Below are 18,499 nucleotides of genomic sequence, written 5' to 3'. Positions count from 1 at the left end.
TTCACAGACAGGAAACTGCCAGGAGTACCACGGTATTCAGAGTTTCTTGTGGGAGGGGTTTCACCACAATATCAGTCATACAGCGCCCCCTGATGGTCTGTTTGTGAAAAGGAATAGATTTCTCATGTAAAAGGGGGTATCAGCTACTGATTGGGATAAAGTTAAATTCTTGGTCAGACTTTCTCTTTAAAGGGAACCTGAAGTTAGAGCCATATGGAGGCTCCCATATTTATTTCCTTTTAACAATACCAGTTGCCTGGCAGTCCTACTCATCTATTTGGCTGCAGTAGTGTCTGAATCACACCAGAAACAAGTATGCAGCTAATCTTGTCAGATCTGACAATAATGTCAAACACCTGATCTGCTGCATGCTTGTTCAGGGTCTGTGGCTAAATGTATTAGAGGCCGAGGATCAGCAGGATATTCAGGCAATACATTTGGCAGCCTCCATATCCCTCTCACTTCAGGTGTCTCTTGAAAAAAGACATATGTTCATTGAGTTCAACCAGCTGACTTTTCATAAGGCTTTCTCTGGAACAGCAGCTTCAAGTTTGAAAATTGTGTGCGTTATGGAAACATCCTTTTCCATCAATAACAATGAAACATCAAGATGAATTAGGGCTTTAAATGGCAATAAGACAAATATTACTAACAAGACATTCATATGCTCATGATGGTTTGTAGAGTTACTCATGAATCCAACATTTTCCTTTTTGAGTTGGATAAATGTTCTGTGATAAATAAATGCCGGTGGCATTCTCTGAAATGAATCAGCATCCATGACTGCACACATAATAGACAGTGACCATTCCAGAAGCATTAATAACCACTTCACCCCAAAGCAGTTTTTACTCTAACGGACAAGAGTGATTTTCACCTTTCACTGCTCATCACTTTCATTTGTCAATAGCTTAATCACTACTAATCACAATAAAATGATGTATATCTTGTTTTTTTTTCACCACCAATTGGGCTTTTTGGGGTTGATATTTGTTTTCAGTAATTGCTTTATTTTCTATGCATTTTAAAGGGAAAAACAAGAAAAAAATGAAAAAATACACTATTTCTCCAATTTTGTCCCCTATAGTTTTAATATAAACACTGCTACTGTACATAAAACCCACACATTTTATCTGCCTATTTGTCCTGGTAATCACATTTTAATTATGTCCCTAGCACAAAGCATGGTGACAATATAGTATTTGGAAATAAAGGTGTATTTTTTCTATGTTTTTTTTTCTTACTAATCTCACGTGCACACGCACAGAAATGCACGTGCACGTGCTTGCAAGTGCACGCGAGGGAACGCGCACACTCCCACGCGAGCGTGTGCGCACAGCGGAAGCAGCACTGTTTGACTTATAAAAATGTCCTGGAGCTGTTAAGAGGCTCTAGCAGGACGTTTTTATACGTCTGGTTGTCATTAAGTGGCTAACAGCCTCCTGCGTGGTTTCCGTGGCCACTGAAGCACAATGAATGTTTTGTTAACCTTCAAGTATAAAGATTCTGGTGTTCAGCCATGTTAAACAGCTCCAAGCTGAGGACGTACTTTAGGGGTGCCCACGCTTTTTTTACTCGCAAGCTACTTTGAAAACTTCCGAGCTCGTGAGATCTACCAACATTTAAATTAGCCAGATATAGGTGCCCCCAATAGAGGTAGGTCCCCCATATAGATAGCTAGGCATAGGTGCCCCCCACAGAGATAGCTAGGCATAGGTGCCCCCCACATATAGATAGCTAGGCATAGGTGCACTCCATATAGACATCTAGGCATAGGATCCCCCCACATGTAGATAGCTAGGAATAAGTGCCCCCCGTATAGATAGCTAGGCATTGGTGCCCCCCACATACAGCTAGGCATAGGTGCCCCCCACATATAGCTAGGCATAGGTTCCCCCCACATAGATATCACTTTAGGCATAAGTGCCCCCCACATATGCTAGGCATAAGTGCCCCCCATATAGACAGCTAGGCATAGGTGCCCGCTTTCTCCACCAACTGCCACTCTCCTCCACATTTTCACCCCCCTCACTGACCCCGCATGCCTGTAGACCTCAGATTAGCTGCGACCAGCAGTGGAGAGGAGAGCAGAGGGTAATGGTGTGTATACAGGAAAAGCACTTCTTGTATGCACGCCGTTACCCTCTGCTCTCCTCTCCACTGCGCATCGCCACTAATCACAGGTCTCAGCGAGGAGGATCACGATTCCTGACAATGCGGCGGACTGAAAGGAAGGGAGGCGGGCTGGGGAAAAAGGAGGTGGGCAGGCAAGGAAAGGGGTGGGAAGGATGAGGCTCTCGCATGCCGCCCCTCTCCCCTTTGCCTCTTCTAATTGGCTGTGTGCCGCTCTGCATAGGGCAGAAGAGCAGCACAATTAGATGGTGCGCCAGCGCTGCATAGGCAGCGTCTGCTGTACTAATTTGCGATCAACGCATTGGGCAGCCCTGACTTACATTAACCTTCCAGCAATCTTACAAGGAAATCTTTCACTTCATTTTTTAAGTTACACTAGGGCAGGGGTCGCAAACTCAATTTACCTGGGGGCCGCAGGAGGCAAAGTCAGGATGAGGCTGGGCCGCATAAGGGATTTCACAAAAAAAGTCCTCAAATGTCATTATTAACAGTTTTAATTATTTCTTCTGAACATGAAGTGTCCTACCTTATAGTTCGCTTCAGTGCTCCCATTACAAGTAATTTGCCGTGTCCCCGCCGCAAAACGAAGCCTGCAGAGCCCCCAAATCGCCCGGGGGGCAATCCGCCGGCATTTCCTGGAAGTGGCAGAGCTTTCAGCTTCAGCTCTGCCCCTCCTGACGTCAGTCGTGGCGGATCGCCGCCTCTGCCCGCCCCTCTCACTCTTCCTTCACAGAGAGGGGCGGGGAGAGGCGGCAATCCGTGCGGCGATTGACGTCAGGAGGGGTAGAGCTACAGCTGGAAGCTCTGCCCCTCAGCGCAGCCGTGGATGTTTGCCCGGGGGATTTGGGGGCTCTGCAGCCCTTGTTTAGCGGCGGGGATGCGGCGGATTACTTGGGAGCACTGAACCAAACTATAAGGTAAAATAGTTCGCTTCCGTGTCACTTTTGCCAGCGTGGGCCACAAAATATTGTACCGAAGGCCGCAAATGGCCCGCGGGCCGCAAGTTTGAGACCCCTGCACTAGAGTGAGAATACCTTTAGGGCCCTTTCACTCTGGTGCAATGCATTAACCTGTTTTTACCGCAGGGTAACGTTACACCAAGAAAAGTCTATGGGGCATTTCATACTTGCACGGTGTGATGCGATGCGCTGGAAGTCCTCAATTTACCACTCGGGTGAAGCTGGAGCATCTGTGTGTTGGTCTCCAGCATGTGCGGTGACGTGGGGAGACTGGAAGTCATGTAAGTCTATGACGCCGCACATATTTTAAACCGCCTGCCACATGTATTTGCATCACGCATGCGTGGAAGCGTATTTTGACAATACACTTCTGCACAATTCTACCATTGGCTACAGGAAGTTAACCAGCAGTAAAGCTGTTGCCATGTGATAAATTTCAGAATATAAATCAGGGTGAGGAAAGATTTTATAGTGGGCAAACAATGACTAAATCATTTAAAAATAACAATACTGTAAAAAATAAGTTATTTTATTTATTAGGTTATTTTTAGTACAGTACTTCTTTAAATTTAAAAAAATCAGTAAAATACTAGGTCAGTTAATTGATTGTAATCAAAATATTGGTTGAAAGTTGTACAGGAAGTACGTTCTTGGTGAGACGGCTTTGTTCTGCATGAAGTGATGCAAAGGAAGGGGTGGGTGGTGTTTCAGTTTACTGAAATCAAGTGCACAGCAGTAACATGTTCTCTGTTCCCCCTCAATTTTTTCGATTAGGGAGACATATTGCTTGCATAAGTGTAGAAGCCAACTTCCTTAGGCTTTTTTCCCAGTGGAACATGTGATTGTAGGTGAAGGAAATGTGCTACATTTGCTTATCCATTTTTCTTGGCATCGGTATGCATTTTTAGTGCATTTGTGTTTTGATGTGATTTAGGCTTTTTTTTCAGTTCATGTACAGTATTTTGCAGGTTTTTATATGAAAGCTATTAACGGCATTGACTTTGAAATCATCCTTTTCTTACCATTCTCATAGAATGTAGTACTTTATATACACATTTACAATACACACATACAGTGGGTTGCAAAAGTATTTGGCCCCCTTGAAGTTTTCCACATTTTGTCATATTTCTGCCACAAACATGAATCAATTTTATTGGAATTCCACATGAAAGACCAACACAAAGTGGTGTACACATGAGAAGTGGAATGAAAATCATACGTGATTCCAAACATTTTTTTACAAATAAATAACTGCAAAGTGGTGTGTGCATAATTATTAGCCCCCCTTTGATCTGAGTGCAGTCAGTTGCCTATAGACATTGCCTGATGAGTGCTAATGACTAAATAGAGTGCACCTGTGTGTAATCTAATGTCAGTACAAATACAGCTGCTCTGTGAGGGCCTCAGAGGTTGTCTAAGAGAATATTGGGAGCAACAACACAGTGAAGTCCAAAGAACACACAAGACAGGTCAGGGATCAAGTTATTGAGAAAGTTAAAGCATGCTTAGGCTACAAAAAGATTTCCAAAGCCTTGAACATTCCAAGGAGCACTGTTCAAGCGATCATTCAGAAATGGAAGGAGTGTGGCACAACTGTAAACCTACCAAGACAAGGCCATCCACCTAAACTCACAGGCCGAACAAGGAGAGCACTGATCAGAGATGCAGTCAAGAGGCCCATGGTGACTCTGGACGAGCTGCAGAGATCTACAGCTCAGGTGGGAGACTCTGTCCATAGGACAACTATTAGGCATGCACTGTACAAAGTTGGCCTTTATGGGAGAGTGGCAAGAAGAAAGGCATTGTTAACAGAAAGCATAAGAAGTCCCGTTTGCAGTTTGCCACAAGCCATGTGGGGGACTCAGCAACCATGTGGAAGAAGGTGCTCTGGTCAGATGAGACCAAAATGGAACTTTTTGGCCAAAATGCAAAACGCTATGTGTGGCAGAAAACTAACACTGCACATCACTCTGAACACCAATCCCCACTGTCAAATATGGTGGTGGCAGCATCATGCTTGGGGGGTGCATCTCTTCAGCAGGGACAGGGAAGCTGGTCAGAGTTGATGGGAAGATGGATGGAGCCAAAAACCTCTTGGAGACTGCAAAAGACTTGAGACTGGGGCGGAGGTTCACCTTCCAGCAGGACAATGACCCTAAACATAAAGCCAGGGCAACAATGGAATGGTTTAAAACAAAATATATCTATGTGTTAGAATGGCCCAGTCAAAGTTCAGATCTAAATCCAATTGAGAATCTGTGGCAAGATCTGAAAACTGCTGTTCACAAACGCTGTCCATCTAATCTGACTGAGCTGGAGCTATTTTGCAAAGAAGAATGGGCAAGGATTTCAGTCTCTAGATGTGCAAAGCTGGTAGAGACATACCCTAAAAGACTGGCAGCTGTAATTGCAGCAAAAGCCGGTTCTACAAAGTATTGACTCAGGGGGCCGAATAATTATGCATACCCCACTCTGCAGTTATTTATTTGTGAAAAATGTTTGGAATGATGCATGATTTTTGATCCACTTCCAGGGGCGTAACTAGACATCACTGGCCCCCCCGCGAAACTTTGGATGGGCCCCCCCACCCCCACCTCCCTCGCTTTCTGCACAGGAAAACTGAAGACCAATGTGTTTTCCCCATGCAGATAAAAACACTTAGACTTAAAGGAAATGTCAGGCAATCTATGCTACCCCCAGATCTACTTACCCCTGGCTTCCTCCAGCCCCTTGCAGCTGACAAGTCCCTCGTTGCAGCTCTGTTCCCAGTACATACATACATACACAGCCGTATTTTTTACTACATGCAGTGGCATATCTGGGCAAAATAGTGCCTATGGCAAACACTGAAGTTGTGCCCCTCCCCCCCCCCCCCCCCCCGCCATTCCCAGAGAATAGGATCTTTAAGACGCTCAACAACTGAATGCAAAGTACGGCAAACGCTCAACTTCCATTTTGCACCCGTCGTGTAAAAATGTGTGACGTCGCTCACAGGAAGATGGATCGGAGAACGCTCGTTGTTGCTGAATCCATCTTCTTACATGTTGTGCCAGTGAGTACCGTATTTAGTTTTGAGACAGTGAGCTGACTAAATGTTCACTTTCCTCCCTCCCCCTACCCCATCATCTACTCATTGCTGGTCAGTGCTCTGCTCTTATCAGGATGATCTCCTGCATCAGCTCTGATAAAAGTCAAGGACCTGTGAATCTTCTCACGAGCAGCTATGTACTGTGAGCCTGCTGAGAGCAATGTATGGGCAGCTTAGGCAGCTATGTACTGTGAGTCTGCTGAGAGCAATGTATGGGCAGCTTAGGCTTTACACCTTACAATGCCTATATAGCAGCTCTCAGGAAGTTTACAGCACACAGCTGCAGGTCAGAAGATTTACATGTCCTTTGCTTTTATCAGTGCAGGAGATCATCCTGATAAGGACACACAGACCAGTGTGATGATCCCTGTCTCTTCCTGCCGCCCTCAGCATAGCGACCCCACTCACGTCTGCTCCATGTGTGTCCCCAGGCAGCAGCTCCAGCTACACACATACACTCCTCTCCACTCTCACCCCCATCAGCCCCAGCAGCACGCACGCAGGGCTCCATGGCCAATCAATAGGGGGATGCCAGTGATGTTGCCAGGGCGACACAGAAGCTGTCAGCAGAGAGGTGGACACCTGGACTGGACACAGACACAGTCCTCTGCCTCTTACTACTTGTACAGACAGCTGGGCTGGCTGGGAGGGAGAGGTAATTTGCTAATTGATCAGCCCCCCTGGGAGGTGAAAGACAATGGAGCCTATTGCAGGAGCTCTATGTGTAAGGCTCCAGATACACCTCTGACTACATGAGAGCACATGCTATATGGAGGAACAACAATGACATGCTGAACATAAGATATATTCACTGTAACTTTATCAATCAGTGACATTCTGAATGTTTTGCCACTGTTATTACAGGATCTTGGACTCAGCATAAAACAAGCTCTCAATGAGGCAGGGACAGTCAGACATCAATCTTACCCACTCTGCTGTGTTGTAAAAGTAATCAGAGGCCATAAGGTCATGTGTGATAAGAATCTAGGAATCTCTTTGGAATGATTGCTGATAAGGGACAGTGTAAAACTTTTTTTCACCCTGTGACTCTTTTGTTTGTAACTTGTACATTAAAGGTCCGTACACACCGCGGACTGGAAGCAACGACGGGTCCGATCGCTCAGAAACAGCCGTATCAGTCCGCCGACAGTGCGTACACACGCCGGACTGTCGTTGGAACGCCCACCCAGCTGGAGGCAATGATGGACCCGTCGTTGCCTCCAGTCTGCCGTGTGTACGGACCTTTAGTCTTCAGAACTTTGCTGCAATGTGAGACAGATGTTTTTTACAAACCCCAGGGAGCAGGGACAGTGTACAAATTCCAAAGTGTGTGAGTCCTTATCTGTATGGTGGACACATGCAGTCAATATAACAATGGTGTGAGAGCAGAATACGTTTTTTTCCCCATGCCCTTAGCTGCCAGTCTCTCAAACTTTCCCCCCCCCCGGGCCCCCTGTGGCTTCTGGGGCCCCCTGCGGAGGCATCTCTTGCAGGGTCTATTGTTACGCCTCTGTCCACTTCTCACATGTACACCATTTTGTATTGGTCTTTCACATGGAATTCCAATAAAATTGATGCATGTTTGTGGCAGTAATGTGACAAAATGTGGAAAACTTCAAGGGGGCCGAATACTTTTGCAACCCACTGTATATACTGATACACATACACACATGCATAATACCTGAGCTATTGATGCCAAGAGACGCTTCTCAGATTCATCTCTCCCATAACACTGGAAGCTGTGTGTGTATACATTATATTTATAGCCATATAAGGTCACTTCCATTGTGTTGTTGGGGTTCTGCTCTGACTTCTCAGGAATGAAAGAGATTTGTGTTGAAGCTCCACCCAAGTCCAAAGCTCCCGTTGTCTCCGCGCCATCAGGGTGCACCCATGTGCTCCAAATGTTTTTCTAAAAGAAGAAACACAATGGTTTCACACACATTTGGTGTTAACATTGTACGTGATCACTCAAATAGGAATCTTCAGCTGTGACAAGCAGAACAGTGAAGTAATGAGTACATCTAATCGATGATGGTGGTGCTGTGTGTACTGAAATGCAGCCTGATGAAATTCCTGTAAGTACTCCTTATTCATAAATGCATTACAAAAGGATGAGTACTGAATGTGATCCCATTTTTATTTGCAATAATACATGATTGGGCCTGATCCAATTCATTTTTTCACCTAAGTTTTCTCCTAGGAGATAATATATAATCTTCTGTTTAAAATAACTTTTCAGCACTCCTAATTCAAAAAGTCTCAAAAAGTAGGTAACAGGGGCATCGCTAGCCCTATTTTGGGGGGCACGTGCCCCCAATCTGTCCCTGGCATGCCCCGAATCTCTTCCCCAGGGGTGCCCGGCACTGCCCGCTGTCCCCTCCTGGCTGCCGCTAACCCCCCCCCCCCGGCTGTCCCCGCAGCCAGAGCGGGGCGACCAGATACAGCGGGCGCTAGGACCTAGCGTACACCGATGATATGCGTAAGTGACATCACTTTCGCATATACAGCGTGGTGTGTCCGGCGCCCGCTCTATCTGGTCGGGTCGCCCGCGGCACTGATCGAAGTCTGCTGGCTGCGAGGTAAGGGAGGGGGGGTGGGGGCGCGCCTGTCACTCACTAGCTAACGGGGGTCCCTGTCACTCACTAGCTAACGGGGGTCCCTGTCACTCACTATCAAGGGTCCCTGTCACTCACTAGCTAACGGGAGTCCCTGTCACTCACTATCTATTGGGGGTCCCTGTCACTCACTATCTATTGGGGGTCCCTGTCACTCACTAGCTAACTGGGGTCCCTGGCACTCACTAGCTAACTGGGGTCCCTGTCTGTCACTCACTAACTGGGGTCCCTGTCACTATCTAACGGGGGTCCCTGTCACATCTATCGGGGGTCCCTGTCACTCACCAGCTAATGGGGGTCCCTGTCACTCACTAACTGGGGTCCCCGCACTCACTATTGGGGGTCCCTGTCACTCACTAGCTAACGGGGTTCCCTGTCACTCACTATCTATCGGGGTCCCTGTCACTCACTAACTGGGGTCCCTGTCACTCACTAACTGGGGTCCCTGTCACTATCTAACGGGGTCCCTGTCACTATCTGTCGGGGGTCCCTGTCACTCTCTAGCTAACAGGGGTCCCTGTCACTCACTAACTGGGGTCCTTGTCACTCACTAACTGGGGTCCCTGTCACTCACTATCGAGGGTCCCTGTCACTCACTAGCTAACGGGGGTCCCTGTCACTCACTATCTATTGGGGGTCCCTGTCACTCACTATCGGGGGTCCCTGTCACTCACTATCTAACGGGGGTCCCTGTCACTCACTAACTGGGGTCCCTGTCACTCACTAACTGGGGTCCCTGTCACTAACTAGTTAACGGGGGTCCCTGTCACTCACTATCGGGGGTCCCTGTCACTCACTAGCTAACGGGGGACCCTGTCACTCACTATCTAACGGGGGTCCCTGTCACTCACTATCTAACAGGGGTCCCTGTCACTCACTATCGGGGGTCCCTGTCATTCACTAACTGGGGTCCCTGTCACTCACTACCTAACTGGAGGCACCTGTCACTCACTACCTAACTGGGGTCCCTGTCACTCACTACCTAACTTGGGGGGCTATCATATTAAGGGGGCATTCTGCCTATTTATGTGAAATGCTGTCTATTTATGTGCCTCATGACTGCTGAATTTGTCTTGTTGGGAGCCTTATGATTTGTTGGGGGCCTCAAGATTGCTTAATTTGTCTGGTTGGGGGCCTCATGATTGCTGAATTTGTCATGTCGGGGGCCTCATGGTTGCTGAATTTGTCTTGTTGGGGGCCTCAGGATTGCTGAATTTGTCTTGTTGGGGGTCACATGATTGCTAACTGCGAGACTATGGGAAAAGTTGATCCCTTATCATATGAGACAATAGCATTAAATTTAGACAAATGGGTCCTAAAAATTCCTATCACAGATAATCCTCCACAAGTCTGAGACTTCTCAATATGATCAATGTAACACTAAGGAAGCAGGAGGAAATAAATTATATATAAAAGTACAAATTTTATTAATGACCAAAATACAAACACACATATATGTAAATCTATTTAAAATTGACCAGAACACACAGGTGGGCCACCATGTCTAGGCCAGATGGAAAAATGTAGGGGATCCCCTAAAAAAAATATTGATAGTGCGCAATCCATCAAATATCTTAATGCAAAAAAGGGGGAAGCGACTCCTAGCAGGTGACATTGAAACAAAAGACCTTGGAGAGAAATATATCATTGGTTTTAAAGGCCAAGTGTCCAGGACTTAAATGGAAAAAGACATCCTAGTAGAAAAGCACAGGTGTATCAGATACTGGCTGTGTTGCTGCAATGTTTCATTGGTTTTAAGGGCCAAGTGTCCAGGACCTAAATGGAAAAAGACATCCTAGTAGAAAAGCACAGGTGTATCAGATACTGGCTGTGTTGCTGCAATGTTTCATTGGTTTTAAGGGCCAAGTGTCCAGGACCTAAATGGAAAAAGACATCCTAGTAGAAAAAGCACAGGTGTATCAGATTCCGGCTGTGTTGCTATAATATTTCCAGTGTTTTGCAGGATCAAAAGGCTGAATAACGGCTGATAGAGAGATTCAATCCATCACAATAGGTGGTCTTACTGCATATGTTATCACAAAATAATTGATGTGCAGGTCCACAGGTCAGGCAAGCTGTCTCATTTATGAGCTATAACAATGGCCAGGTGCACAGAGGTAGATTCAGGGGCGGACATACGGCCGTGCAGGCCGTGCCGCCGCACGAGGGCCCCTGAAGTTCCGTTTTCTTCAGGGGCCCATTAAGTATTTTTTTTTTTTTTTTTTATATTTTTTTTTTTTATTATTATTTTATTCCCGGGGGCCCCCCGACTCCTATCCTCCCTCCCTCCCTCACCTCGGGGGGCCCCCTCCCGATATGCGCGGCGGGAGAGCGAGCGAGCGGCAAATGCAGGAAGGGCTCTCCAGGCATCCGCTAGAGGCCCAGCCGCTTGGTCTCCAATATGTCTCCAGTTGGAGACATATTGGAGACTCAGCGGCTGGGCCTCTAGCGGATGCCTGGAGAGCCCTGAAGACTTCCTGCATTTGCCGCTCGCTCTCCCGCCGCGCATATCGGGAGGGGGCCCCCCGAGGTGAGGAAGGAAGGGAGGGAGGGAGGATAGGAGTCGGGCCCCCCACCCGGATAGCTACCCACCCGGCTACCTAACCACCTACCCACCCGGCTACCTACCTACCCACCCACCAGGCTTCCTACCTACCCACCCGACTACCTAACCACCCACCAGGCTTCCTACCTACCTACCCACCCGGCTACCTACCCACCCACCAGGCTAACTACCTAACCACCCACCCGGCTACCTACCCACCCGGCTACCTACCCACCCACCAGGCTTCCTACCTAACCACCCACCCAACTACCTAACCACCCACCCGGCTACCTACCCACCCGGCTACCTACCCACCCGGCTACCTACCTACCTACCCGGCTACCTACCTAACCACCCACCCGGCTACCTACCTAACCACCCACCCGGCTACCTACCTAACCACCCACCCGGCTACCTACCGGGCTAGTTACCAACCCACCCACCAGGCTACCTACCCACCCACCAGGCTACCTACCTACCCACCCACCAGGCTACCTACCCACCCACCAGGCTTCCTACCTACCCACCCGGCTACCTACCTACCCACCAGGCTACCTACCCACCCACCAGGCTACCTACCTACCCACCCACCAGGCTACCTACCCACCCACCAGGCTTCCTACCTACCCACCCGGCTACCTACCTACCCACCCGGCTACCTACCCACCCACCAGGCTTCCTACCTACCCACCCGGCTACCTACCTAACCACCCACCCGGCTACCTACCTACCCACCCACCCGGCTACCCACCCACCAGGCTTCCTACCTAACCACCCACCCGGCTACCTACCTAACCACCCACCCGGCTACCTACCGGGCTAGTTACCAACCCACCCACCAGGCTACCTACCCACCCACCCGGCTACCCACGCACCCACCAGGCTACCTACCTACCCACCCACCGGGCTACCTACCTACCTACCGGGCTAGTTACCCACCCACCCACCAGGCTACCTACCCACCCGGCTACCTACCCACCCACCCACCAGGCTACCTACCCACCCACCCACCAGGCTACCAACCCACCCACTCACCCACCCACCCACCCACCAGGCTACCAACCCACCCACCCACTCACCCACCCACTAGGCTACCTATCCACCCAACCACCCATGGGAGCTGCGCGCCGGATGGAGGCTGGGACAGGAGGTCTGCTGCTGCAGGTGAGTAAATGTTTTTGTTTTATTTATATTAGCAGGTGTATGTTCTGGGCAGGTCTGCCACATGATTGCATGTATTTTCTTCGCAAATCTGCCGACATGATTGCATGTATTTTCTGGGCATATCTGCCGACATGATTGCACGTATTTTCTGGGCATATCTGCCGACTTGTTTGCACGTATTTTCTGGGCATATCTGCCGACTTGATTGCATGTATTTTCTGGGCATATCTGCCGACTTGTTTGCACGTATTTTCTGGGCATATCTGCCGACTTGATTGCATGTATTTTCTGGGCATATCTGCCGACTTGTTTGCACGTATTTTCTGGGCATATCTGCCGACTTGATTGCATGTATTTTCTGGGCATATCTGCCGACTTGATTGCACGTATTTTCTGGGCATATCTGCCGACATGATTGCACGTATTTTCTGGGCATATCTGCCGACATGATTGCACGTATTTTCTGGGCATATATGTGTATTTTCTTGAGAAAACCTGCACAATTATGTGAATTTTCTGGGGAAAGGGTCACCAAAACTTGGGCCCACTGTCTTTGCGTTGCACTTTTCAAGGGAACCTGAGGTGAGAATAATATTGAGGCTGCCATATTTCTCTCCTTTTAAGCAATACCAGTTGCCTGGCTGCCGTGCTGGTCCTCTGCCTCTTATTCTTTCAACCATAGACCCTGAACAAGCATGCAGCAGGTCAGGGGTTTCTGACAATATTGTCAGAACTGAGAAGATTAGCTGCATGCTTGTTGCTGGTGTAATTCAGTTTATTACTGCAGCCAAATAGATCAGCAGGGCCGCCAGGCAACTAGTATTGTTTAAAAGGAAATAAACCCTCACCCCGGGTTCGCTTTAAGTTACAGTTAGCTCCGCCCTCATCCGGTCATTGCCACGCCCATTTTTTTGCAGGTTCTATACACTAATTTTTGCCGCGGCGCGCTTTGCGCGCCGCAGGTTGTAGCCACGCCCATATTTTGCCGCGGCGCGATACGCGCGCCGCAGGTCATGGGGGGCCCACAATTACAATTTTGCACAGGGGCCCACTGCTGGCTGTGTCCGCCACTGGGTAGATTGATAGGCACACACTGTATGTGGCAAGCACTTCGGGCTAGTAAACAAAAAAAATTATATTCACAGCAAGCCTGACACATCCGCAAGCCCCAGGAGCAACAAGCAATTCACCAGAGTTAGTGCCCCAATCAGAAGCACATTCTGAGACAGATTCACAGGCAAGTGTTTAAACCACAGACATATGCAGGTACAGATGGTGTGATATTAAAGTTGATATAGTTCATTCATGGAACAGTCCGCCAGGGTCATCCCTTCAGCAGCATCAACTTGATATAGACAAACTCAAAGTTCCAGCAAACAACAGCATATAGCAGCATATAGGTGCATCCTAGGAAGCTGTTTCAATGATCATATGGTAAACAGTGGTTACTCCATAGGAGGCTGTTTTCAAGTCACCAGTAGAAATGCATATCATTGAGGTATACTCATCTGAGTAGCTGGTCACTGCAAAGTACATCCACAGGAGCCCATGTGCTGCCACCACAAGTGTGTCTGGTCACAAAGAGAGCCTTAGAGGCCAACCGGTTTCACTGGTGAGATTACCAGCATCATCAGGGCAGGCTCAGAAGTTTTGCTGCCTGTGGGAGAGAGGAGCCGGCCTAAAATGGCACTGGGCGGCCAGAGGATGCTACCACGCCCCCCCATGACCACTCCCACCCCACCATCACAAGATGCAGGTGGTGAGTGAGAGGTGGAGGCAGAGGCGTGATGCATCCAATTCTCCGCATGTACGCACGGCGTTCCCCCCGCGTCCGCATGCGGTGATGCGGATCAAAGGAGGGAACGCATATATGCGTACAAGTGCACGCACAGCGTTTCCTTCGCGTCCGCAACCGCCAAGCGGATCAGGTAGGAGGGAACGCGTATATGCGTACGACTGTACGCGACCCACAGAGACCCCCAACAGGGCCGCTATGGAAATGCGGCCGACGCAAAAGGGCTCCGGGATCGCTGAGGGGCACGGACTATCAAGACCCCACCCCCTGATCGATGGTAAGGAGAAAGGGTGGCCCGGCTGTCCCGCAGGCGGGTCCCCTGGGCCGCCCAGTCGCCATCACCACCGGAGCGCCACCATAGCCGCGGCCAATTGTGCCCAGGGGCAACAGGAAACGGGGCAGGGGGGGGAGGGGAGGGCCACGGGGGGAGGAGGACAGGGAAGGCCCACAGGCAGGCCACGGGCCAGCAGGCATTAGCCCAATATATGGTCCATGTCAAGCCAAAGACTGGGCCGACCCCGAGCACCCCCCCAGGGCACATCGATCCCCCACCAACCCCACCCCACATCCAGGACCACCAGCAAGTGCGGCGCGCCGGGGGGGCCATAGCTACCACCTCCCACAGGATCAGCAAAGTCATCGAAAAAAGTTACATATTGAAAAAAACATAATATAATAATGCAAAAATATTTCCATTAATAATAAATCCCTAATAGCTATATATAATTAAGTAATCATAAGCAAAAAAATAGAATACGAAAGTAAAATGAAATAATAATAAATAAGCTGTTGTCCTGCCGATAGGGGACCAAACGAGAGGAGACCAAGGACAAAGTGGAGCAACGGGGGGCCACGCCAACCCACCAACCACCATCAAGGAAGTGTCAAAGATCATATCTAAATTAGATGGCATAAAAGGTTTTAAATCAAAGAAATATATAAGGGTCGGGAAAAGACCCGGTTCGGGCGCAAAAAGGCCGCCAGCTTAAGCACAGCAAAAGGAAAATATGAAGATTCATCCTTAGAAATTGAACAAAAATAATAATGAAAAATAGAGAACATATGGCCATGAGCCAGAGCACTGCTGTCACAGAAATGGGGCGAAATCAATACCTTCATTAAGGCCCGGTGTCCGAGAGGCCTTAAGTTTGTAAATCCAGAAGGCCTCACATTGGAGGAGTCTCCCGTCCCAGTCCCCTCCCCGTGGGTCCCGGTGTACCCTATTCAAGCCAAAGAATCGAATTTTCCTGGGGTTACCCCCCTGGCAAATTGCGAAGTGTCGGGCTACAGGTGTCTGGTGTCCCTCCTGGATACCATAAGTGTGTTCATAAATACGTCTGTTAAGGGATCTGCCAGTCTTGCCCACATAAAAGGCCCCATAGGGGCAGAGGAGGAGATAAATTATCCCCTCCGTCTCACAGTTAACATAATGTCTGGTAGTTAATACAACGTCTCTCATCACAAGGGGGCACTGTTTACCAACATAGATGTACCTGCATTGGTTACAGGAATGACATGGGTAAGTGCCCAGAACTGTGCAATTACATAATTTGGTTTTGCCTCTACCTGAGTAGTGGCTACGTGTCAAGGTATCACCTATGGTGGTGGCCTGCCTGTAGGTAACAGAGGGCTCCCTCGGAACAAAGGGGGCAACACGCTGGTCGCCCGTGAGCACATGCCAATGTTTCTGAAGTAGGGCGCGGACCTGAAAGTGATGATCATTGTATTTGGTAATGAAGGAAAGACCCCTATCTAGTTCATTTCGAGACTTTTGTCCCGATGATTGATTGTATAGGAGAGTAGATCTAGGGGTATCGCAAGCTCGATGATACGCTTTCTTTAGGTATTTTTTGGGATAACCGCGAGCCCTAAATCGTTGCTGTAAATCATTAGCTTGGGCATGGAAGTTCCTGTCATCAGAGCAGTTCCGTCGGGCTCTCAAATATTGCCCGACAGGAATACTGCGTATCTGGTGTGTGGGATGAAAACTTCTTGCATGAAGCAAGGAGTTAGCTGCTGTGGGTTTTCTATAAAGATCCGTCTGTAATACTCCCTGTAATACTAGGATGTCTTTTTCCATTTAGGTCCTGGACACTTGGCCCTTAAAACCAATGAAACATTGCAGCAACACAGCCAGTATCTGATACACCTGTGCTTTTCTACTAGGATGTCTTTTTCCATTTAGGTCCTGGACACTTGGCCTTTAAAACCAATGATATATTTCTCTCCAAGGTCTTTTGTTTCAATGTCACCTGCTAGGAGTCGCTTCCCCCTTTTTTGCATTAAGATATTTGATGGATTGCGCACTATCAATATTTTTTTTAGGGGATCCCCTACATTTTTCCATCTGGCCTAGACATGGTGGCCCACCTGTGTGTTCTGGTCAGTTTTAAATAGATTTACATATATGTGTGTTTGTATTTTGGTCATTAATAAAATTTGTACTTTTATATATAATTTATTTCCTCCTGCTTCCTTAGTCTTACAATAGCATTAAACCTCAATTAAAATTTTTTAGCTTTTTAAAACAGAAAATAAAACTGGGAGGTTCTAAAAAATTGAATACATTTTTCAGGAGTAGGATGGATGAAATTGTTTATCTTCACAGTTTATTTTCAACTTGAATTTTCCATAATGTTCATGTATGAGTTAAAACGTTTGTACAGTATTTAGTTTAAATTGCTGTTGCCACTTTGCGATAGATAAGTGACTTTTGGGTTGCAGTTTGGGCACTCTGCCTCCAAAAGGTTCGCCACCACTGTCCTAATCTAATGTCCCACCATTGCTAGGTTCATGTAAACTTGTCTCCACCCGTTACCACACCTACATTCTGGTCCATGGCCCACCCATTTTTCGGTGCGGCGCGCGTGATCCTCATATTTTTGGCATGCTAGTTGCAGTGTGCTGAATTCTGCTGCCTACACTATGTACAGTATACGCTGTTCTCTAGTGCCTGCACTGTGTGCTGATATACCTCCAGTGCGTACAGTGTAAGGTGTTACTCTGTGCCTTTACTGATTGTAAACCAGCTGTATTGTATGCTGATCCCTGCTACTTTCAGTATGTACAGTATTAGCTGTAAAGCCTGGTACACACATACAATTTTGATTAGCCAATTTTAGCTCTGTTCATCAAATTCATTGTCTGTTGGCCCATTTACTGCACGGGGGTGGTAAAATTGGTGGTCAGTGATTGACCAATCAAAATTGTATGTGCGTATACATCTTTGATCTATGCCTATACTGATTGTAAATTATCTAAATAAAGGACAGGGGGTTCCATCCAATATTTCGATGGGCAGGCCTGTTATCTGTAGCTTACACCGCTAAGTTCATGTACATTTGGCCCCACCCATGGCCATGCCCACTCACTTCATGGCCACATCCATTTTTTTGCCGCGCCTGGTGCCCACAGGTGCCCCCGATCTCCAAGGACCCTAAAAACGCCACTGGTAGGTAAATAAGTATTTTCAAAATTACTCTCTTCTCTTGCTTGCTGGTGGCTTCAAATGCATTTTATTGGCAAGATGTGAAAATATCACCTAGGAGAAATCTTAGAGAAAAGTTGAATTGGAAAAGACCCATTTTGTTATAGGATTAGGATCAGGTGTTACTAACTTCATTGGATCCTCTGAATCTTAAACTGAAATCTTTATATGAATCTGGAAGGACATTCCCAAATACACAATATAGTTAGGCTAGAGAGATATTTTTGCAACAATAAATTACGCAACTGCAGCAGTGCCAGCCTTTCCTTTCTCTACCTGCCTGCACACAATATAGTTACATAGTTATCTAGGTTAAAATGAGGACTGCAATCATTTGGCTTTGGGGGTAAGCACAACCGAGTGGCCCTTGGAGAAAGAAAAGTGTCTGGTGTCACAAGTGTCAAATATAGGAAGACAAAGTTCCGGGGTCCCAACTTTCCTGTGCTCACTCGTGCGTGTCCTGCTTTCCAGCACCCTGTTGTGTTTGCAATTTCCAAAAAATGTATTTCAACTTTCTAGTTTACCTCACAGTATGTCCTCAGCTTTGTAGTGCTTGCTAACTGCTGACAAAGGCAGGGATCACCTCTGACAGAAATTGTGGCCACCTATGACTGCTGGTAGATATTGCTGACTGCTGGCTGTTGTTGGGAACCACCTATGACTGCTGGCCAATATTGCGGATCACGTCTGACTGTTGGCTGATATCGGGA

At 47.7% G+C, this 18,499-nt stretch overlaps 1 protein-coding gene across 4 annotated transcripts in view; it reads right to left on the bottom strand.

Annotated features, from left to right (window-relative positions):
* ENTPD3 (ectonucleoside triphosphate diphosphohydrolase 3) overlaps nucleotides 1–18,499 on the bottom strand; it is a 72,062-nt gene that overhangs the window by 16,355 nt on the left and 37,208 nt on the right. For all 4 annotated transcript variants that reach the window (XM_068234478.1, XM_068234481.1, XM_068234479.1 and 1 more), the window contains exon 6: nucleotides 7,862–8,092. In XM_068234478.1, the coding sequence (XP_068090579.1) occupies nucleotides 7,862–8,092 (231 nt within the window). The remainder of the gene's footprint in view (nucleotides 1–7,861; nucleotides 8,093–18,499) is intronic.

Source organism: Hyperolius riggenbachi, chromosome 5 (assembly GCF_040937935.1).
Source record: "Hyperolius riggenbachi isolate aHypRig1 chromosome 5, aHypRig1.pri, whole genome shotgun sequence".
In the NCBI taxonomy this organism is placed as follows: domain Eukaryota; kingdom Metazoa; phylum Chordata; class Amphibia; order Anura; family Hyperoliidae; genus Hyperolius; species Hyperolius riggenbachi.
Note: the sequence above shows the minus strand (reverse complement) of the source record. Positions and strands in the feature narration are given on the sequence as shown.